At 44.9% G+C, this 23,848-nt stretch overlaps 1 protein-coding gene across 1 annotated transcript; it reads left to right on the plus strand.

Moving 5' to 3' along the window:
• The first annotated feature begins 15,276 nt into the window (after window positions 1-15,276).
• On the plus strand, window positions 15,277-19,046 carry LOC139986301 (uncharacterized). The gene is made up of 9 exons (XM_072001526.1): window positions 15,277-15,436; window positions 15,932-16,048; window positions 16,117-16,234; window positions 16,783-17,047; window positions 17,111-17,230; window positions 17,672-17,762; window positions 17,835-17,968; window positions 18,557-18,689; window positions 18,766-19,046. Exons 1-9 carry the CDS (start codon window positions 15,290-15,292, stop codon window positions 18,811-18,813), a joined length of 1,173 nt encoding a protein of 390 aa, XP_071857627.1. The 5' UTR covers window positions 15,277-15,289; the 3' UTR covers window positions 18,814-19,046.
• The last annotated feature ends 4,802 nt before the right edge of the window (window positions 19,047-23,848 follow it).

The raw sequence follows: 23,848 nt of genomic DNA on the forward strand, positions 1-23,848 counted from the left end.
AGAGAGAGTTCCTAGCGGGAAACGTCGTACTTACGGAAAGCAGACCTCACGTATCCTGCCGCAACAGGCGACAGACACATGGGCTGATATAACAAAGACTGTTTGCCGATCTAAAGGACTTTAGTTATGCGTCGGCATCTGGCGACCATCTCACCCAAAGAATGGGGTCTGTGCGTGGCTGCTGGAATGTCTCATTGCCAAGTGCCGTTACGGCCAATTCTTTAAAGGAAAGCTATGTAACTTCGTATCTCTGTTAGGTGTAACGTTCATCCCGTGACCGTGGCTACACTCGGCGACCGGTTGTCGCCTCAAGCCTAAGCTCATTGTCTCAAGTTTCGAATGACTGTGTCTGGGTTATTTCGTGAATGCTATTGAGGCTTTTCCAAGCAATTCCAACGGGTGGCCCCGTTGTCCTTTCATCTCCGACACGGCCATCCTGACTGTCACACGTCCTCGGGTGTATCTAGAATATTGGGTTTTCCCCCTGTTAGACTCGATATCATTGATGTTATTTACAATTTGACTAAGTATTAAAATAGGTCAGGGGTCCGGTTTGACAACAAAAATTTTGGTCAGATGTTTGATAAAGAGAAAGTCAAAAGAGAGCGGAAATTCGAAACGTTATGATTGATATTCGAAGTACTAGTTGCATTCTGTGAATTATCTGTCCGAGCGTAAGGGCATAATGGACCATTCTCGATCTCGTACCTCAACGGCTCTCACTTCTCTGGATCATAATACCACACTGAGCATTCGTGAAAACTCATCGTATTGCCTCACTGGGCACTCGCAAACTCATTGTATCGCCCTACTGGGCACTCTCAAACTCATCGTATCGCCCTACTGGGCACTCGTGCGAACACTGTACCATAGTGCCACGAAAACATTGAACTCATAGTATCGCCCCATTGGGCACTCGCAAACTCATCATATCGCCCTACTGGGCACTCGTGCGAACACTATACCATAGTGCCACGAAAACATTGAACTCATCGTATCAAGCGCTGTGGTCAAAATGATCCTCCTCTGAGGCCGGGGCACTCGCATCGCCATGGCCACTGCTCTCACCCTCACCGCAGACGTCCAATTCAGTAGGAACGCAACTATCAGGCATTTTCTTCAGCCTATCATGGCTGTATTTATACGACCGTTTGCCGTCTAACGTTTTTAAAATGTATCTATCTCCTTCCAAAATTTCTGATATCACAAATGGACCCCTAAATTTCGGATCTAGTTTCGTTTGATTCCTTTCCTCGTTTTTCTTTAATACAAAATCACCGATATTGAATTTAACTACTTTTGCTTTCGTTTTATCGAATCTTTCTTTATCGTACTTAGCGCTGTTTTCTATACTTTGTACGGCCTGTTGTCTTACGTTGGAGATGTCTACTTCCTTTTCCTCGATATTTTCGGATAGTAATAACCCATAGGGTCTTGCCGTTTTACCAATTAATAGTTCTAACGGACTCGATTTAGTTACACGGTTGGTTGTACAATTTAAGGCTAATTGAATCTCTCCGATCGCGTCTTGCCAGGATCGTCCGGTCGTTTCTACTGTCGTAAACATATTTTTCAACGTCCCCATAGTACGCTCTACCTGTCCGTTAGCTCTACTAGCACCGGTGGCTATTAGGTGAAGTTTGATTTGTTTATCCTGACAAAACTCTTGAAATTCCTTACCGGTAAAACATCGCCCTTGGTCCGCTATTACCCGAGAAGGGCTACCGAATAAGAATATGGCAGATTTGAGTGCCTTAACGGTGCTAAGTGAATCTATCTTACGAGTATGATGTAAGTACACAAATTTAGTAAAGGCATCGATTAAGACAATGACATATTCCTTCGAATCATTCTTGCCGCTCAATTTTCCCGTTAGATCTACGTGAATCGTATGCCAGGGTATGCTGGTCTTAGGTATGGGATGTAACTCGACTTGTATTTTGCCTGAATTTGTCTTAGAAATCTGACAAGCATGACAGTTCTCTACGAATTTGCGAACATATTTCGCCATTCCTTCGAACCAGTAATACTCATACAGTTTCTCGAGCGTTTTATCCCAACCTAAGTGCATAATCGCCTGGTGTACGTGATTAATGACGGACCACCTAAAGCCTCTTGGTACAATGGGCAGGCAGAGGGTCCTGCCCCTTCTTTGTATCTTACGGTAAAGGGTACCGGATCGTAACTCGTACGTATTCGCGATGCCTTCCGCGAGCTCGTCGTTTTTCAATTTATTGACGATTTCAGAGATTTGGGGATCGCGACGCTGTTCTGCTAGGAGCCAATCCTTTGAAATTTCGGTGAGATTAATCCTCTTTTCCTCGATCTCGCTAGTAGGGGTAGGGTCGCTGTCGACAGGGTTACGCGAAAAGAAATCTACATGAGTCATGCGTTTGCCTTCTCGGTACATGATGTCAAACGTAAAAGTCTGTAAATAGGCCCACCACCTATAAACTCGGTCGGTCAATTTTACTTTATTGCGAGCTGCCTTCAACGAATTGCAGTCAGTAACAACAAGAAATTCCCGTCCGTACAGATAGTGACGGAAGTATTTAATGGCGTTTACAACTGCCAGCGTCTCTAATTCATAAGAATGATATCTAGATTCCGCGGGACTCGTTCTCTTACTATAGTATTCTACTACCCGGTTTTTGCCTTCAATTTTGTGCATTAAAATTGCCCCATATCCGTCCGAACTAGCGTCCGTATGTAGTTCGATTGGGTAATTTGGGTTGAATATTACTAACACCGGCTCACTCGTCAGGACGGAAATTATTTTTTGTCTTATACTTTCGTGCCTATCTGTCCAAATCAAGTTTTTACTACCGGAGGTAAGCGCGTACAGCGGTTTCATTACTTGCGAAAATTTAGGTACGAATTTTCTAAAGTAGGAGGCTAAACCTATGAATTGTCTAAGTTGAGTGACAGTTGTCGGTGCAGATAAAGAAGTCAATGCTTGTATTTTACCAGGGTTGGGGCGAACCTCTCCGTTGTGGATCACGTATCCGAGATAAAGAACCGACGTCTTTAAGAAAGAGCATTTGGAAAAATTGAAAGAGAACCCGGCGTTTACGAGGGTATTTAATACAATGTACAATCTATCCAGGGCTTCGTCTACCGACTCAGCAATAATTAAGACATCATCTAGGTAAACAACGACGTAAGAATATGCGAGATCGCCCAACGCGTTTAGAATGGCCCTCTGGAAAACGGACGGTGCATTCTTCAATCCGAACGGCATCGTTAGATACTCGTACTGGCCATCAGGGGTGACAAATGCTGTGTATTCCGTCGAACTGGGGTGAATGGGAATTTGATGAAACCCGCTGGCCATGTCCAGGCTAACGAAGTATTTCGCTTTTTGTAATCTCGCGACTTGGTCTGCAATAAGGGGTAGGGGATACCGGTCCGCGATCGTATTTTTATTTAGTTCCCGGAAATCCACACACAACCTATCCGAACCGTCCTTCTTTTTTACCAGTAGCATAGGGCTCGCGAACGGCGAGTTACTAGGCTTTATAATTCCCGCCTTAACTAATTCGCTTATTCGCTCGCGTACTGTGCTTCGCTCCGCCTCGCTTAATCTATAGGGGCTTCTTTGTACGGTGATGTTGGGATCGATCAAACGTATTTTCAACTGTCCCGTCTTTACGCGTGTACGCGGGAACCCCGTAATAAACGAACTCTTAAATTTTTCGAGGACAGAAATTAATCGGTCTCTATCTTCGCCGAGCACCTCGGTGTCGAGTTTGTTAATATCGATTTCGTTTTCGACGGTCTTGTCACAACTATTGACGGCCTTTTCCCTGTTAATGGTGACACTATTTCGGGAAATATTCACGTTAAAACCTTGGTTTAGGATCTCGCGGCCTATCATGATGTCGTACGCTAGATAGCTGTCGTCGAGGATATGGAAAGTTATCTCCAACGCAAAATCGTTGATGCGCACTACGGACGAAACTTGCGATGTGCAATTAATACGATTGTTTCCCATCCCTCGCATTACCACTACATCGGTCGTTCTTTTGCCGGAAAATTTCGAAGCCATGGATTCTCTAATTAGCGAGCATTCGGCTCCAGAATCGAAACAAAATGAAAACGACTCACCCAGATGGCTTAATTTACCCGTCGGAGATTCCACCACGCAGGAGTTGACTTGACGTTCGTTATTGGAGTCGCGGTTTGTTTTCCGCAGTAACGGGCAGTGAGGCGCGATATGGCCCTCTTCGCGGCACTTGAAGCAGGACACCTTGGATGATGCAGCTGGTCGGCTTTTCTCCGGACGTCGTGTAGTCTCTCGTCCCTCGGTCTTCATCCTCGTACGGCACTCCGCTATTTTATGCCCGGGGACGCCGCAATGATGGCACTTAATCCGGGGGTCGGACGGCTTTCGTCGTTTTGCTTCGGGGCCTGCCGATGAAGTTCCTGAGGAAGGTGTCAGCCTCTTCTTCGCGTAGTGGAAAGCGTTCATCTCCGCCGCAAATTGATCCCTAGTCCTCACATCAGTTGTAAGCGCTATCTTCTCGACACGCTCGTCACGTAAACTCAGGTGATAAAGAACGGCGGCGTTGACTGCTTCGGTTATTGTCAAATGTTCCCACCTTGCTCCAAGGAGAGAGCGGAGACGCGTACCATAGGCTCCCGTAGATTCATCCTCCAGCTGAGGTTCGGCCAGCATCTTCATTAACGCTGAGGTTGCCGTTTCTTTTCCACCGAAACGCGCAAGAAATTGTTCTTTGAACTTTGCCCAAGTGAAGCCTGCGACGGTCGATATCTGCGTGAGCCATTGCGCAGCAGTGCCCTTCAGCGCACGGCTTACAGTAAGAAGTAGTTCATTATTTTTAATGGGCCTTTCCTCCATGAGCTGATCGGCAGTTGCGCACCATGCGGCTGGATCGGCGCCTGCGTTATCAGGATTAAATTCTGGTAAGGATACTTCCTTCGGTGCCACGCTCTCCCTTTGTCCTCTGGATTGGTTCATGATGGCCATGAGCTGGTCCAACGTTACAAACGGCGACGATCCCACTTCTGATGTCGGAGTAGAATTGTTTGAGTTTTGATTATGGGCGTGTAAAGAATCTTCGCCTGGATTGTTCATTGTAGTTTCACAATCAAGATAACGTTTATTAACACAAATACAGAAGGAATAAGTCTGAACAATAACAATGGTAACTAGACGCTGATGACAATGACCTTAGATTCGATATAGCGAATCCACGGCCCACGGGATATCTGATCTACTTTACTTCTAAGTCGAACTCGACTTACTCCTTGTGATGCAAGGATCGCTTGATCAACTCTTTTCTAAGACGTAGAGTATTCACTGATCGTACAAACACAATAGGTAACTAACTAGTGCAACTGTAAGAAAAAGAATACCTCTCCGTCGCGACGACGCTGCAAAGGAAAACTATGGTGGGATGTGCCTAAGGGCACGAGGTCATAGGATTCGTCAAGGAAAACCTCCGCCCGGAGGGTGAGGGAAATAGACGTTGCTGTTAATTGGTTAATCTCCATGTTGGCGATTAGAAAAGGATGCTAGCCGCTCTCGAGAGAGAGAGTTCCTAGCGGGAAACGTCGTACTTAAGGAAAGCAGACCTCACGTATCCTGCCGCAACAGGCGACAGACACATGGGCTGATATAACAAAGACTGTTTGCCGATCTAAAGGACTTTAGTTATGCGTCGGCATCTGGCGACCATCTCACCCAAAGAATGGGGTCTGTGCGTGGCTGCTGGAATGTCTCATTGCCAAGTGCCGTTACGGCCAATTCTTTAAAGGAAAGCTATGTAACTTCGTATCTCTGTTAGGTGTAACGTTCATCCCGTGACCGTGGCTACACTCGGCGACCGGTTGTCGCCTCAAGCCTAAGCTCATTGTCTCAAGTTTCGAATGACTGTGTCTGGGTTATTTCGTGAATGCTATTGAGGCTTTTCCAAGCAATTCCAACGGGTGGCCCCGTTGTCCTTTCATCTCCGACATATACATTAATAATTAGGTAGCAGCCCCCGGCTTCGCCCTACCAGTAATTGTTTTTATGACAATTTATATTTCTTAATCTCCTGGAGACGTTCAAACACGTTTATTCATACGTGTTTATCTATTTCTAATGAGAAGTTTGCCGAATCCTAAATTTCTAGCTTTAGTGGATACAGAGATATGATTATCCTCTGAGAAAACAACTTGTCCCCCATTTTCATTCCCATAAGAATTGAATTTCAAAAAACGCTAAAACACATGTTTGTTTATTTTGAATGAGAAGTTTATATGCCGAATTTCATAATCTAACTTTAGCAACTCTTGGGACATATCCCATAGGTATCCTTTAGAAAAAGAAAGTTAAAAGTCCCTTCTTATCCTTCTAAGATCTGTATTTCCCAAAACTCCTCTCTATCCATCCCATGCCTATATCATAAAAGAAATATAATGTCCAAATTTCACGTTTCTAGGTATAGCGGTTTGGGCTGGGCGTTGATGATTGAATCAGTCATTTTTGTATTTTATGTATATAGATACAAACTCTATAAATAAACTCTTCAAATTCTTATCCTTGTCATAATTGCAGAAACTTGTTTCCTACTTTAGGATTTTCGTAAAAATACAGGCCACGAAGGTTAAGATTTGCGAAAGATACATATACCCCGTTCTTAATACTTTAAATTCCATCGGAAAATTCTGATTGAGATCGATGTTGAATCATATATTTACGAACTAGGCAACGGTAAAATCGAAAGAAAAATATGACGTTATGACAATATATTCACAAAAAGCTCGTGTTAATTGTAAGCTATTTTCGTAAGTTTATTAATATAATGCGCAAATTCGTAATAATTCCCGCATCGGTCATGATCATAATTTTATTGGTCATTTATAGTACACGCTTTGGGTGCTGACATATTAATGATTTCGTTACCTCTTGTACTTAACTGTACCACCTACTTTAGAAATTCTCATGGCGTTCAACGGGACTCGAAAAAGCGTATTCATATACTCAGATTATCATTTCGTGAATCACGAAAAGTATTACGAGATTTTAGCGGTACATATGGTAATTTTTATATGTATAACTGTATTCTTATTCGAATACGGAATACGTCATGCAGTACGCTTATGGATTGTTAGCCGTTACAAGGTAAGAAAATTTATGACATACAAGGATTGCAAATTCAGTTTCTTTTTCATCATAAGCATTAAGTTACTTGCTGATATTTGCTACAAATCAAATGGTTTTTATTGATTTTTTACTAATTATTTTGTTATACATACGTTGCTTCTTGCGTATCATATGTGTCTTATAATGTAAGCTTTTTTTTTTTTTTTTTTTTTTTTTTTTTTTTTTTTTTTTTTTTTATCGTGGGGAAATCCTCATGGACACTCGGCGCTGCGTAGCAACGACCGTGTAGTGTCGGACTCCTACCGACTAAAACCCCACGGTGGTCATCCCGACGTTCGGAGGTGCACCCGGGGTCTCTTGCGAATCACTACCGAGTGCAGCCTCGTCGTCTATCTCCCTGCCGTTGTAGTTGTCTAGGGAGGCATTCCGGCTTGAGTTGGGAAGCTAGGGGGAACCACTCCTCCTAGCGCCACGTCCCCTAATCTGGCGCACCCGGGGCAGCGACGGCGGCGCCGCGCCCCTGCGTCGTACGGAGCCCCTGCGACGTTGATGCGATGATCTACTGGGATCGGCTCTTCTCTTCCGGTCCCTCTCTGCCCGCTCCTTTCTCTGCATAACCTCCTCGCAGTAGGCGCGGACAGCGTTGAACTCCCGGGGCCCTCGGAGCATGGCCTCAACGACCGCTTCCGGAGCCAACCTCTCGCCGATGTCGAGCTGCAGGACGCGCCGCGGTTCCGCCCACGCTGGACAGAACTCCAGCGTGTGCTGCGCCGTGTCCTCCTCTTCCCCGCAGTGGTGACAGGTGGACGTCACCTCCCGCCCGATCTTCAGCAGGTACTCACCGAAGACCCCGTGTCCGGCGAGCATCTGTGTCGTCCTGAAGGTGAGCGGAACCCCGCCTTGATCTCTCCAAGCCTCCCAATTGGGAAGCACGGCGCGGACGGCTCGGTGTGGCCGCCTGGCGTCCTCCTCCATCAGCTGGGAGCGCCACCGCTCCCAGATCTCCAGCTTTGCCTCTTCCCGGACGTTCGAGGCCGAGAGGCCGCCCAGCGACAGCGCCACCGTCGACGGCGGTGCCCTCAGGTGTTCATGCACCCGACAGAGCTCGAGGGCCCGCAGCTCGAACGGGGGGGACGCCGCCAGCACTGTCGCCGACTCGTAGGATATTGTTCGATATCCTCTGGCTATTCGGATAGCGATCGTCCTTTGCAGTCTCCTCACCAGGGTACGACTGCGACGGTTGGCCATCAGGTCTTGGGCCCACACCGGTGCCCCATAGAGGACCCGGGACCGGATCACTCCCTCGTAGAGTCGGCGGACTCCCGACCCTGCTCCGCCTATATTCGGAAGAAGGCCGCACAAGGCGTTGGCTGCAGCCGTCACCCTCGGGACCAGGAGCTCGAAATGTGGTCCGAACGTCCACCGACTGTCGATGGTGAGGCCCAGGTACCTCATACGACACTTCACCGGCACCGCTTCGCCATTTATGGCCACGGACAAACCATCGGGAGGGGATCCCCTGCGGCGGCGGTCGAAGAACCATAGGGCCTCCGACTTGGCCGGCGACACGTTCAATCCCAGTCGCTGAATAGCGTGCACCGCGCATGCCACAGCGTCTTCCGCGAGAATCACGGTCTCACTCCACCACCGTCCCCCGGCTAGTACCAAGGTATCGTCGGCGTAACAGACCAAGCCCGTGCCCGGGGGCATCGGGCATCGAAGGACGGAGTCGTAGGCCGTGATCCACAAGATTGGTCCCAACACCGAACCCTGCGGGACGCCGCGCTCCACGCGCCTTCTCTCTTCCCCGTTCTTCCCAGTGAAGGTGATCCACCTATCGTTTAGGTAGGCTCCGATGACCTCAACCAGGTACGCCGGCACCTCGAAATGTCGCAGAGCCTCCATTATCCTCGCCCAGGGGATAGAGTTGAAGGCATTGCTGACGTCCAGGGAGACCGCTACCGCCGTTCCGTAGCGGGAAACCATGTCCTCCGCCATGCTCCTCACCCGCTTCACAGCATCCACCGTGTAGCGACCCCGGCGAAAGCCGTACTGACTGTCGTGCCATCCGGGAACCCGCCCCGAGATATGGGCCTCCAGACGGGCGGCGATCACCCTCTCGAGGAGCTTCCCGATCTCGTCCAGCAGGCATATCGGCCTGTACGCTGACGGCGACTCCGGCGGACGACCCTCCTTTCGCAGCAGGACCAATCTCGCCATCCGCCATATCCGCGGGTAGATGCCCTCCCTCAGGCATCGGGTAAACAGATGCCGCACGCGAGGGGCCACCACCTCCATCGTCTCCGCCCAGACTCGGCCCGGAACTCCGTCCGGACCCGGTGCCACATCCCGGGACGCCATCTTCTTAGTCGCCGCGAGAAGCTCCTCCTGAGTGACCTGCAGCTCCTCGCTCCGCTCCGTCGACGTCGTCGCCACCGCTGCTGTTGACGACGTCTCGCCCCCGCCGGAGGAGAGGGACGATCCCGACCGCCCCGCGTCGCTGTCCTGCCGCGGAAACAGCGTCCCGATGACCCTGGCCAGCAGTACCGGATCCATGTTGGCGGTCAGCGAGGGGGCCGCGGGTCGCAACTTCTTCGTTACCACCTTGTACGGCCGCCCCCACGGGTCTGACTCAACCGCCTCGATCAGCTCCTTCCAAGACCGAGCCTTCGCGATCTTGATCTCCCGCTGCAGAGTTCGTCTCGCCTCTCTGTAGACCCCGTAGCAGCGGGAGATCTCCTCCTCGTCGCGCGTCCTTCTACGGCGACGGGCCCTCAGGAATCTTCTGCGTGCCCGTACGCAGCTCGCCCGCAATTCCGCTATCTCCGGCGTCCACCAGTGAACGCTGCGGTTGCGTCCACCGCCCGGGACGGAGCGCGGCATCGAGGCGTCGCACGCCGCGCTCATGTTTCCTTGGAGGATCTCCGCCTCTTCGTCGACGCTTCCCAGGCTGGTCGTCCCTTGGGCGTCCCAGCTCCACGGCGAGACGATGGCTGCCGCCCGCAACATCTCCCTGTCCCGCTCCTTCAGGCGCCATCTGGGTGGTTGCGGGCCGGAGCGGCTCGCACCACCTCGGGCGACTTGGTTGTTATTTTCGTCCACGTCCTCCGAGACCACCTCCATAAGTATGTAGAGGTGATCGGACAAGGTCTCGACTCCCTCGGCCACTCTCCAGTCACGGATCCTCGGGTACAGCTTCGAGGTGGCCCACGTGATGTCGACCACGGAGGACCCCCTCCACGCCACGCAGGTGCTCGCCGTACCCTTGTTTACCAGCAGGAGTCCGAGTCCCGCAGCCCAGTCTGTCAGCCATCTTCCTCTGGCGTTCGTCGCGGAGTTCCCCCACTGCGTCGAGTGAGCGTTGAAGTCCCCGAGGACCAGCACCTGACGGGGAAAGCACCTTTTGACGCATTCCCCGACATCGTCCAGAAAGTCCCCGAACGCGGCCAGGCCGCTGTTGGGGGAGACGTAGACCGCCACCACCGCTATTCCTGCCCATTCGACCGCGACGTAGCCGCTGCCACGGTCAAGCTGGGCGCCTTTGGCGCCCAGGGTCGGCGTCCAAGTTATGGCCGTCAGTCCGTCCAAATCCCCGATCCAGTTGGGAGCGTCAGGGACGCGATACGGCTCGGCCACTGTCGCGAGGGCGACCTCTCCCTCCCGGATAGTCTGGAGGAGCAGGTCATGCGCCCTTCTCGATCTGCCCAAGTTGCATTGGAGGAGACGGTTAAAATCACTCAATCACCTCCATGGCCTCCTCCCGGCCATCTGCCGCTGGATGTTCGACGGTGCTCCCCTCTTGCGTTACCTCCGCGGTCGGTTCACGGATCGGTGGCTTCCTCTTAGTTCTCGGCGGAGCACATGCCGCCCCGCACATCCTGTGGTTGGCTGGCGCCCCCAGCGACTCGCATAACGGGCACTTGGGCGCGGAGGCGGGACACCCCCTGGCACGATGCCCGCTACCGCCACACCTGTAGCACAGATGCCCGCGATCCACGTTGGACGTGCAGGTTGCCCGCATGTGCCCCAGCTCCAGGCATTTAAAGCACTGCAAGGGTCTCTTCGGGATAGCCGTGACCTTCGCCGTGGACCATCCCAGAGCTACTTTCCCGTCCCGGGCTAATTTCCGGGCTCCAGCCACTGGGCACCTTACCCATGCAGTCCCAAGGCCGTATCTGGTGGTGCGGATCTCTCCGACCCGCACTTCCGCACTGCCGCATCCCGCCGTTGAGGCCAGCGCCTGCCGCAGCTCCTCCTTAGCGATCGAGATGTCTATCCCGGCCACCCTCAGCTCCGCCGTCCTGTTCGGGGCCGCTACTCTCACCGCGGCCGGATCCAGCACCTCGGCCAGACGCGTCGCCAATCGCGACGCCTTTCCTCTGTCTCTGTCGCCTGGGAGCCGGATAATTATACCCCCGGTCATCGACTTCCTCATTCCGAGGGATTCGACGCCGATCTCCGCAAGCGGGACCTTCTGTCGCGCCGTCGCGAGAACATCGGCGTATGAAGTCTTAGCCCCCTCGTTGATAGTCAACGTCACCGCGGACGTACGCGGTGCGCGGGGGAGCCCGGCCGTTTTTGTCGCCTGCGCCGTTCCTTTTTTAGCCACCAGTGCGACGCCCGTCTTCCGTACGCCCGTTACTCGCGACGAAGGAGCAGCGGGCATTCTCTCTTTTTTCTCCTCCTTCCTTGCGGCCCTTTTCTTCCGCTGCCGTCTTTCCACCACCCTCCATTCGCCACCCTCCTGCTCCCTCGGGAGCATTGTGGCTTGGGTGACGCGTGGGACAGCGGGTTGGTCCGCCTTGCGCCGAGGTTCGGGGCTGCGCGGTCTTCGGCCCCCGAACCGTTCCTCGATGGCCCTCATGATGGAGGGACCGAGTTCGCCCATCTTTTTCTCTAGGGCGTCCAGACGCGCGCCTTCTTGTTTCCCCTCCCGCGGAGGGTGGCCGGGCTCAATAGCCCGACCGTTGCACCGCGGGCACTCGTGGGTGCGAGCGGCCAGCCTCGTTTTCTCCTTACGCAAGGCCGCGTTTTCCTCCTCCAACGCGGTCAGCCTTGCTTCCGCGAGCTTGGCGGCCGTGGAGCTACCGCTGTGGACCACCTCAGCCCTCTGTAGGTTAAGCTCCCTCCATGCGGCGGCGACGTAGGCCGCCGCGTTTTTTAGGTCCTTGACACTTGCTCCCTTCAGGTTCGGCGCTGTCGTCGCCACCCGCAAGATCTTAGACACCTGCCTGGTGAACTCGGCGCTCATGTCGGCCGCCGAGCTCATCCGTATGTCCAGCGCCAAATCCACAGAAATCTCCGGGGTCAGCGTCATCATGCGCCTTCTCTTCCCCCCGGAGACGATCGATCCCCGGGATGACCGGGACGCGGAAGAGGCGACCGAATCCCCGTCATCGGACCTCGTCCGCGCTCTTAGCTCCCTTACCGGCGCGGCCGGTGCGAGGAAGACGCCGTCCGCCCCGCCCGTGGTTCTCCGCGATGCTCTTGTTATTCTTCTCGGAGGTTCCTTATGAATCTCCGTACTATTGCCTCCCGCCTCACCAGACGTGAAAACACATCCGGGGGCCTGGCGGTCCACCCCCGAACAGCCGTGGTCGTGAGATGACGACGCAGGTGAGCCCACTTGACTACCCACCGCTGCGCCGGTACTGGGGTATCCCTCCCCTGCACCGTAAACCATTTTCGCTTTTTGGTCGCAATCCATGATGTTTGTCATTGTTGTCGCCGCGGTCATCAACAAAGTCCGTCCTGGTGCCACTCACTCTTTCGCACCCTGTCCCGGTCAAAGCCGGTGCAGGGTGTCGGGGGGCCCCACAAGAAGGTGAGGTGAGTGGTCTTGACAGGCATGGGCCCACCAACTTCTCCGAAACTCTCCGCATCGGATCGGCAAAATTGACGGGCGCCAGAGGCACCGACCAGCTGCCACCCGACTGTAAGAGAGCATCAGATCTATCGGGGTTTCCCGGGACGTGGTCCTACGGCCCGAAAACCCATGCCCGCCTCATGCTCCCCGTCTTATAATGTAAGCTGCTATACAAAATTTGTTGGAGTGTTCCTAGTCGTTAGCCCTAGTCGTTAGTACATAATTATATAATAAAAATTATAATTATCGACAATTCTTATAGATATCAATTCAGAAATGTAAGCAAAGATATGTCAGGTCATTAGAAAAATGATGCGGAGGTATTGGAACTCAACTATAGGAACATCAATGAATAAATCAGAGCACATCGCATTCTTTAAAATCAGTATCGTGATTCAAAGATTTGTAAATATATATTATCCAGCAAAAAGAGAAATACTTTCGCAATAAAGTATTTAAAAAATGTTGAAACTTATACAAGTTTTTAACCAGATCAGTTTCGTTTAAAGTTTAAAGTATCACAGCTGAATTCGGTTCTTATTTTATCTAGTGGAAGACGATGAATGCAAAGAAAGAAAGATGCTACAGTTTTATAAATATTTTTGACAGACTGATTTGCACACTTTAACGTAGACATCTGAAACTAACTGAAACCATATTTATTTGCTTATTTCTGTGAAAATACTGATAATATGTATCTGTATGTCATTGTTACAGGTTGGTACGATATTATTTGACACAATTAACCTTACCTACATTTTCCATATCGATTAAATGATTAGTTCAGTACATACTTTTATTTCTTCAATTGTTTCACGCGCTTATGCTTAAGCGCCTTAAGGTCAAGATCATTTTGTAATAAACACACTAAAGGATATTCATGACTCTATGTAAGTAAAAACTCAATATTAATAAGAATATATTACGATGCTATGTAAATTAGCTAACCCTAAAATATAAAATAGTACTTGACTGTACTAAAATCAAGAAAAATTGAATCTTTCACAGTCTGATCTCTTAATTTATCGATACAGACAAATTATAATTAGAGCTCGTTTGTTTGCGCAGATTCGTATTTTTATCAAAGCAATCAAAAAATAAAATTTAGATAGAGATTTATTTCGTCTACCAAATACCACAATTTAGGTTATATTTAGGGTATTTATACATGTTCTCTGATTAGATTCACAAATTTTTGCGCCTTTAAATATTCTATAAATTCGTATACATTCGTGTACAAATTATCAATGCAGAAACTACTTGGCCACTGAAAATAATTATATCCAAATACACCTTCCTCGAATGTGTCGAATATAATGAAATTTTTGGGTACGTTATCAATTCACTTATCCACAAAAAACTAATGTTTTCGTATCTTGGCTGTGATTGTCTTAAGTAAGCTGAAAATATTTGATTCTCTGAACCGGTTTCCAATTTTCAGTCATCTGTTTCAATCTTCCGATCCCTCATCTTCTTATTTAACAAAACTGTTTTTTGTAAATACAAATCGCCGTGTTACGCTTTTCCACCTAAAATTCGTACGTTATAGGTACTAGTGTTATATTAATTCTCCTCTATTAACATTTAATACTACTAAGTTTACGATCTTTCGCAGACGTGCCATAACAATCTGTTACCAAACTGGCTTTAAACACTTCAAACGTACGTTTGTATGAGAGGAGTTTTTGTTTTCAGATCATCAAAGCAGCCGTTTCTTATTACACGGTAATGAAAACGACGTAACAGAAACGTAACGTAAATAAAGCAAATTACATAATTTGTGCGAGATGTTAGTTAATTAAAATATTTGTTATATGAAAGTGGTTGTAGAATATGACGAAACATAATTTATTACGAATTGTATTGTTTTTATCACAAAATACAATTACGATTATTAACTTTATGAAAACAATTAGACACTCACTAATTCATTGTCTTCGTTGGTCTGTTGCAACTTATATTACACTATTTCGCTTTTCACATCATCTCGAAAACTCTGTGTCGTCGATGTACAATTGTGTATCTAAATATCTCTCGTTTCCAACATCTATAACAGAATATATGTAAGTAATACATACGCATAACGAGAATAGTTGCTAATTCCTTCTCCAAATGTAATGATTAAATATTCATGATATATATGGAAGACATACGTTGCATTTGTGACGTATGATTGACTGTGAGTTAAGGATGGAAGCACTTTATCGTAGATACATTTTTCATGTACTTTAAAAGGTTCCATTTACAGTATGACAGTAATGATTTGCAGAAATTCCGAGTGTTCACTTAGTTGAGACTGAACTTTCATCATGAATAGAGCTACACTAGAGGCGCGATTCTTAAAGATAACGAAAATATTCGCGAAACTGAATGGGGTTTGGCCAGATCAAAATAAAATAAAATTCATTTTATGGGCTATGGTGTATATTACTATGGGATCGTCTATCATTGTACAGGTACACATCTATCAATTTATGTCGCAATCCGTTAACATTCACAACACAATATCATAATGAAACATTCAACGATACTGACGTAAACTACCTCCCATTGCTCCTCTGTTTTAACCGATATGAAATGCAAATAAAATTCATGGATAGTCCTAATCATTTACATTTAAAATATAACTTTCAATTTTAAAAAAGCTTAAATAATTTTAGGAAGACATAATTAACTCTTAAATGCAATCATTACCGAAACTTCACACTTTGCGAATTTTGTTTTGATACCAATATCTCATTTGAAAAAGAAAGTTGTTACTTTTAATAAAATGATGAATAATAATAAATACTTATAAAATACTTAATTTGTTTGAAATTCAAATGCCCGGTTCCTAAACTAAAAAAATTTAAATGGTATTATCGCGATTTCCTTAATAATAGCCTTTATTAATAATAGATACAAATACTATTTACAAATAATTAAGGATAGACCATTGATTTTAAATCAAGGTAGCGAGAGTCATACATATAGGCAGTTTGGAAGTTGTGATAGAGCAGTCGTCCTTAATAGGTGCGGGATTTCTCATGATCATAAAACATGGTAACTATGTTCTGAACGCAAAGAAGGTAAGCAAATATTTACCAATCATGGCAAGATTCTTCTAGTTTGCACACCAACCTTACAAATATTATAGCTCAAATCCCTTTTGAATGACATGTCCGAGGACTGGGCAATCGATCGTTTGAAAGAAGAATTTGCCATCATGACCACATACGCTAATAGAGGGAGCACGCTTGCGATGTTCTACTTTGGTAATTCGATATACGTACTTGAAAAAGTCAATCGCAATTCTAGTCGATAATCTCGTTAGACCACCACATGAACCAATCTGGCTAACAGTTATATATATAAACAACCAAATCTCCGCGGTTGCATAATAAATACATAAGCAAAATTGAGACGTTAATATTAAAAAATGTTCCAATTTTCAATGTTAAAACACACAAAAAATGGAAATCTGATGGTGCTTTGTAATATTTTAATTAGAAAATGAAAAACTTGAAAGGGATATAGAAATAGGTATCGTTTGTCCACGATAGAGTTCATTATTTTACATTTTATAATTTAATTAATGGACTGCGAATGTTTATGCATTTATGGGAAATTTAAAGGTGCTAAAATACAAAATTAACATCATATGTAAAAGTAAAAATTGTTCAAAGTATAGCATTTATTCTACAATTTCGAGAATGAAACAAACCTTTGTTTAGGTTCCATCTTTCTACACGTTTTTGCCACAATAGGTACGTATATACATAAACACCCGTAGTGAATTAAGGTAGCAACCATTTGCTTTCAGTAAACGCGTGCGTATGCGCATTCCTTTTCTTACAATTACCATGGACGGCGCGTCTGGTGCACATGATGAAACCACACAACACATCATCACCAATGTTATATACTATACCAGCTTACTATTTTGTCGAAGATGATCGCAAATATTATTATTATATTCAAATATATCTGGGCCTCTCTATATATGTGGTGCTCATCGTATTCATAGGTTGCGATACTTGTTACATGGTCCTTGTGCAGCATGCTTGCGGATTGTTGACTGTGACAGGGTAAGCAAATCAAAAATTTCTTCCATTTTCCGAATTTTATTGAATAAATTGCAATGTTGTTAGATACCGCTACAAAAATGCAATCAACGACCTTTCTTTCAATACAAAGGATTCCGAAAATAAAGCGAAGGAGACATATGAAAGAGTACGCTTCTCCATACAGGGGCACCAGCGGGCAATAATGTCAGTACATATTAACCAGCGAATACAAATGTTATAATCTAAATTGAAAAATTTATGGTATAAGAATTCATATTTTACTTTCAATGATTTTGGTTACGAATAACCACGATAAATGATTTAATTATTTTTTTTACTGGTAATCATTATAGATGACAGAGATTGTTTTTGGTTACTTTCAATACTCAATTATACTTCCAACCATCGCCAACATTGAAATAGATAGATATCTTTTACAATTTCAGTTTTTAATAAATCTCATGAATATTTAGCGATCATTGTTTTCCATTTAAACAAAAATTAACCTTCTCATAATTTTTTAAATGATTACTACATTTCGATTCGTGGTATTTGGCTTCCATTTCTAATCATGTATTTTCCCGCTTCTTTTTCGGAGATTTTTGTTGCCGAGAAACGTTTTTTTTTATTTTACTTGTGAAACAGGTTTCTGGAGAAAATCGAGAGCACACACGTTACATACCTTTTTATGTGTATGGGCATAATAGTCTTGTGCGTTAGTATTACGATGGCACAGGTAAGCTTCTTTTAATCGACTTTATATCTTTGAACATGATTCATCAATAGATTATCGATTGTTTGAAATTAGATCGCTACGATGGAAATATGTGTGGATTTTTACAAATTTATCAGCTTTCTGATGATTCAGTTCTTGCATCTGTTCTGTCTAACGATGCAGGGACAGTTCATCGTAAATTCGTCTGATGACATTTATGATGCAATGTGAGTATAATACATATTATGAAAACTATTGAGATATGTACAGTTTTGTGTGTTAGACTAGATTAGTTTAATTGATTAGCAAATGTATATCGACGAAGATCCTGCAAATCGTTTATTAAATAAATCTAAAACTACTTTAATATAAATTCTAAGTGTAATTTTAGTATTCCTTTACTTTTATTTCGGCGATTAAGATCCACAATTCTCAGCAAAAACTTTATTTCCTTCCATTATTTGTAGTGTTATCAACTGCTTGCATGGATTATCAACAATGCAAAAGAAGAACAAATTATGCTTATACTACGTATATTATTATTTACTAGACTACATATATAATTTAAAGTCCTTAAGCAATTTGCTAGTTCTTTTATTTATTTATGATCTTTTAAATTGTCCTTTATAATAGCTTTTAGAATTAAGATAAAAATAAAATAATCATATTTGCCATTGGCTTATGAAAACAGAAAATTTCAAATTTATTTTCGTTTCATTCGAATGGTTGTTCATACGACAGAAATGTTTATATTTAGTATGGTGTTAATTTCTATTAATATAATGTTAACTTATAGATTATAATGAAATTTGTAGATACGAGGCACCATGGTACAACACGAATCCAAAAACACAAGCGTTATATTTATTAGCGTTGCGGCGAAGTCTAACTCCATGCTATTTAACTGCTGGTAATTTAATACGGTTGAACATGGAAAGCTTTTCAGAAGTAATGTATTAAACATTAATAGTGTTATCTTCAATAATTACGGCGCATTTGCTGGAAAAATATTGGTATATTTCAGGTGATAAAACTGTGCGTTTCATATTATACAGTGTTGAGATCGACATAAACAACGGATCGATGTTCAATGCATTGTGGTGACTCCTTTACGTTAAATTAATCACACTAGATACGTTATTTGGAATGATCGTTTTATCAATATCATTACGATTGATGGTGTAAAATAATTTGATAAAACTGTCCTAATATTATCTCAATTCATAATACTGATACGAGTATTATCGAATTCAACAATTAATAAAATAACAGTTTCTTTTCTGCTTACAGAAACAAATAAAAATATTTAAACACTTGTAGAAGTTTTTTATTAATATATTATTATTTTAATAATATATATTTATTTTATTAATAATATATTATACGCAACATTTTGAAATTTCAATCACGCTATTTTGAATGTCAATATCCCTAAAATTTGAAACCAATGTAAAAATATGTGTAAGAGCTAAAAAAAGGGTTTGGTAAATAGTCAATTATCTATTATACGTATTAATGAATCCCAATATCTAGTGGAACTATGCGTAACATTTATTATACTATTATTTAGGATAGCAATTCAAGCTATAGATAAATGTCATGGTAAATATTTGTTTCCAGTAAACTCTTTGTAACTTTTATATATGTTTTTAAAGTAGTATCAAATGTTACCAATATGCCCCATTACAGTGTTAATGCAATTCCAAAATGTTTCGCATTATACGTACAATATATGCGGAAATGTCTTTATCGTATATCTATCGATTTAAAATGTAATAGGTGTATTTTCTGCCAGTCGCGGGGCGACGCGATCGCGAGGAAGCGCGTTAACGGGAGTCGTAAACTCCTGTTACGATTATAATAATAGACACTCACAATTCGTAATCTTCGATTTTTGTCTTTTTCTGATAGTTCTCGAAGTATGTCCTGGTCGTTGAAAGCCCATTCTCGGACGTTTAATCCGGCCGATCGGAGCAGTTCAGTAAGTTCTTTTCTGATAGACACTACCTTTTCCTTTGTGTCAGCTCCGGTGTCATCGACGTAGAAGTCTCGCTTCAAAACCGATGACGCGCGCGGGAATCGATGTCCCTCGTCATCTGTCAACTATTTTAGGCTCCGTAGGACTAGGTATGGGGCTGCTGATAACCCGAACGTCACGGCGTTGAGCTGGTATGTTCCGACCTCACCCTTGGAATTGCGCCAAAGAATTTGTTGATATTTCCTATCTTCTGGGAGTGCTAGGATTTGTCGATACATCTTCTCAATATCACCAGTTAGGACATATTGGTGAGAGCGGAATCTCAATAGAATGTCGAACAGATCCTCCTGTAACTTTGGTCCTGTATGAAGAGTATAGTTTAGAGAAACTCCGGTAGTGCTAGATGCTGATCCGTCGAACACAACTCGAAGTTTGGTAGTATCGCTCGATTCCTTGATCACGCCGTGATGTGGTAAATAATACCAGTTGTTTGAGGGATGATCGGGTGTGACCTTAGTCATGTGCCCCAGATCTAAATATTCTTGAGTTACCGCACGATACGCGATTTCACATTGTTTGTCGCGTTGGAATCGACGATGAAGAGAGGCGAGCCTGTTCAATGCAACGGCCTTTGATGTCCCAAGTGAATGAAGCCTCTCGTTTAATAGCAGGGCGACGATGTATCGCCCTTCTTTGGTGCGTCGGACATGGTCTCCGAAATGCTCCTCACATAGTCATTCCGATTCTGAAAAATATGTGGTTGATGGTCCTTCATCGATTTCCCAAAAGCGGGCGAGATCCGCTTGTAGGTCTGTCGTGTTTGCGTGAAATGAATGTATAGTCGATTGCACGGCTGGGATCCCCCTGATGACCCAACCGAATCGAGTCCTTTGTAAACACAACTCGGTATTGTTTGATTGACCTATCTTAATTTGCCCGATACATAATGATGCTAAAGTCGGTCCGATGCTCAATAATATTTCGATCGGGCTTGGCTTGTGGAATTCTGGATCGGCTAATCGTAGATTTCTGGGTAACTTGATTATTGAGCGATCGACTGGTTGGTCCGGGACCAATGGCGATATTGTTGGTATTATCAAAAACGTCACGGTACGTTTACGTGGTTAAGTTATCGAGGGCATCGATTGGCACCGAACATCTCCCTTGTTTTATACCGAGTGAACTTGCGAATTTTTCAGTCATGAATTTCATGCTAGATCCAATGTCTAGCAAAGCTCTAGCTCGGATTGGATGTGCCCTGTTATTTAAAATGTTGATCTGCGCTGTGAGTAACAGATCATGATGCAGTGGGACGTTTGGAGATGTATCTGGTAAATCGGTCCCTTTTGCTGTCATCATCTCATCTAGTCAATTCTTCCCTGATCGTTAAGGATTGGACGATCTATTTGATCCGGTTGAATTGGTTCGCGTTGAACGAGATTCGTAGTGATGAGGAGATCTCCGACTTCTTGGAGATGGCGGGGGAGATTTCTGCGTAGATTCGGTTGTACGTCTTGAACGATGTGAATAACGCGGTTTCGGTGATCCAGTTGGTGATCGTCCTTTAGAAAATCGGCCATTCGACGAACGACCGCTCGATGATTGTACGTTAAATGCCTGCGAACTGACCTGAGTTTGATCCTGATGTAGAGAAGTATGATGTCGTTGTCGATATATGCGACACGAACCGGCTGAACATTGGGTGTGAGAGTGTCCTCTGCCTAGGCAATTTGTGCAAAGTGATGCCTTTTTGACGAGTTCAAAACATTTTTTTGTCGACTTTGCTTTGAAAACCTCGCAATTCCTGATTTCATGGTGTCCTTGGCATATCGGACACACCCACGTCCTATTTGTTGTTGTAAATGTTTGTCCTCGCGGCAAATTTTGTCGTTGACGGGGAAGTTGGTAGGACGCCCCTTTCGTCTCATTTGATATAATGCTGATTTGATCGCCGTTCGCCCATGTATTAAGAAAATCTATTAAATTGGTATATGAGGGCATTTTTTTATCAGGCAATGTGCGATGCCACTTGCTAATGGTGGATGAGGGTGACTTCGATGTGAACAAATCGGTCAGAATAACATTCGATGTGACAGGCTCACCTAATTTCTCTAGCGCTCTGAGATTCACCTTGGCTGTCTCAAGAAAGTCATCTATGGCGTCTGGTGTTTCTTTTATTATTCTTGGATAGTCACGTATCAAATGCCAATGACGCATGCATACTCAACAGTCAAATTTTTCTTTTAGAACGTTAATTGCGATGGTATAATTGGACTCTGTGACGTCCAATGACTGGATGCTTCACGCGGCTTTTCCAGTCACGAATGATCGAAGATAATGGTATTTTTGGACCGATGTCAATTTTTCGTTACAGTCAATTGTGGATATAAAAGTAGCGTAAAACGATTTCCATTCTTCGATGGTGCCGTCAAACATAGGCAAGTGAATCTCTGGCAACTAGATGGATATCGGTTCGGAACTAGTGTCTGACTCGCATTTTGTCGGTATCGACTGGGTTGGTGATCGATTTCCCCCCCATGAAGATTTTTATTCGAGTGTCCAGGGAAAGGTAATTTTTTAATGCTTCTTCTCCCTACGCGATGTCATCTTCATCGAGCTCATCTAACTCGTTTTGGACGAGTTGAAATCGTTTCTACCCGTCCTCACGCTGGGCTTGATATGATTTCAAATACCCAATCTCTTGTATGTTGGACTATTCGTATTTATCGACGCCTTCTCTTATGACCTTTAGGGTGCTTTCGAACAGTTTATCGCGTTTTCCTCGCATGCTATTGACTTTTGCCGTGATCGGCATGATTTGTGACGTAGTTGGTATTGAAGTTGTTGGAACCTTCTATTTGTTGATTGTCCAGCTACGGAGGAACGCTGCCCGGTTGCGTTTCTCGATCAACGAGTTATACCTCTTCGAACATAACGCTCCTGACGCTACTGACTACCGCTGCTGGGTTTGATGTATTCATGCGACACTGTGTGGTCACTGGTAAGTGCACTTTTTACTGGCACGTGATCCGGCTCGAAGGACTATGTATGTTCTTGCAGTCGCGGGGAGACGCGATCGCGAGGAAGCGCGCCAACGGGAGTCGTAAATTCCCGTTACAATTATACAATCGACGCCACGAAGCTGATCGATCCCCTATTTTGTTCAGGATAATAGAGGTGGTTGAATTGATTATAACGCTGATGTGACAACTTATAACTTACTCTTTATTCCAACAACTTGTAGACAAGATGCTTACGCTCAGTGCGTATGTATAAGTTAGATAGATGAATGATCTAAAGTAGATATAGGCCAATGCCGAGATGTTGATTGATCTGTAGTCATTGAACCAGTGAAGTTCGGTGACGATGCTGCCGCAGACGAAAACTCTTGCTGGGTGTTGGTCGCTCCACCATCGGTCGCTTGCAGGTGGAAATCCCGGGAAAAATGGGAAAACGACCGAGGGATGAATTCCGGGCTACGCAAAGAGTCATCGGACGTAACAAGTCGTATTGTACATAATGAATGTGTTATATTTTATACACAGATGAGGCTGTAAAGATATAGGAGGGATTCGGAAATACAAATAATTCACTTTATTCAGCACACAACAGTTATACACATATCTTATACTCTGAAGACCTCGTAAACCTACTCGCACGCACGCTTTTTGTCAACTGACTCTTCCAGATGCTTCTAAAGGACTGCCAATCGTCTTTTGTCCTAACTAAGGTCTGAACGCCCTCTGACGCTTACACACACATTCACATGTACAGTGTAACTGTATCATCTTCCTAACAGAGGCACAGTTCTGTAGAGATAGTGCTTTTTTAAAAATAATATCTACAATACTGATCTATGATTTTTTACACATGAGCGCTTATGCAACGCGAGAAACTCATTTTCACAGGAGGTTTAGTGTTAACGTATGTGCTGGAATAATCAGTAATCACACAATCGATACTTTTTGTTGCGTACTCTAACGGGAGAGACTTATTTAAATTTTCTCCACGAGGACTTGTAAACATTGTTAGATAATGTGCCTTATGATATTCGATAACAATTGATGAAGATCAAGCATGACAGTGCTCCACTACATTTCACCTATGAAGTAGGGAGATAAACGATAAT

The sequence above is a fragment of the Bombus fervidus genome, chromosome 4, assembly GCF_041682495.2.
Source record: "Bombus fervidus isolate BK054 chromosome 4, iyBomFerv1, whole genome shotgun sequence".
NCBI lineage: Eukaryota > Metazoa > Arthropoda > Insecta > Hymenoptera > Apidae > Bombus > Bombus fervidus.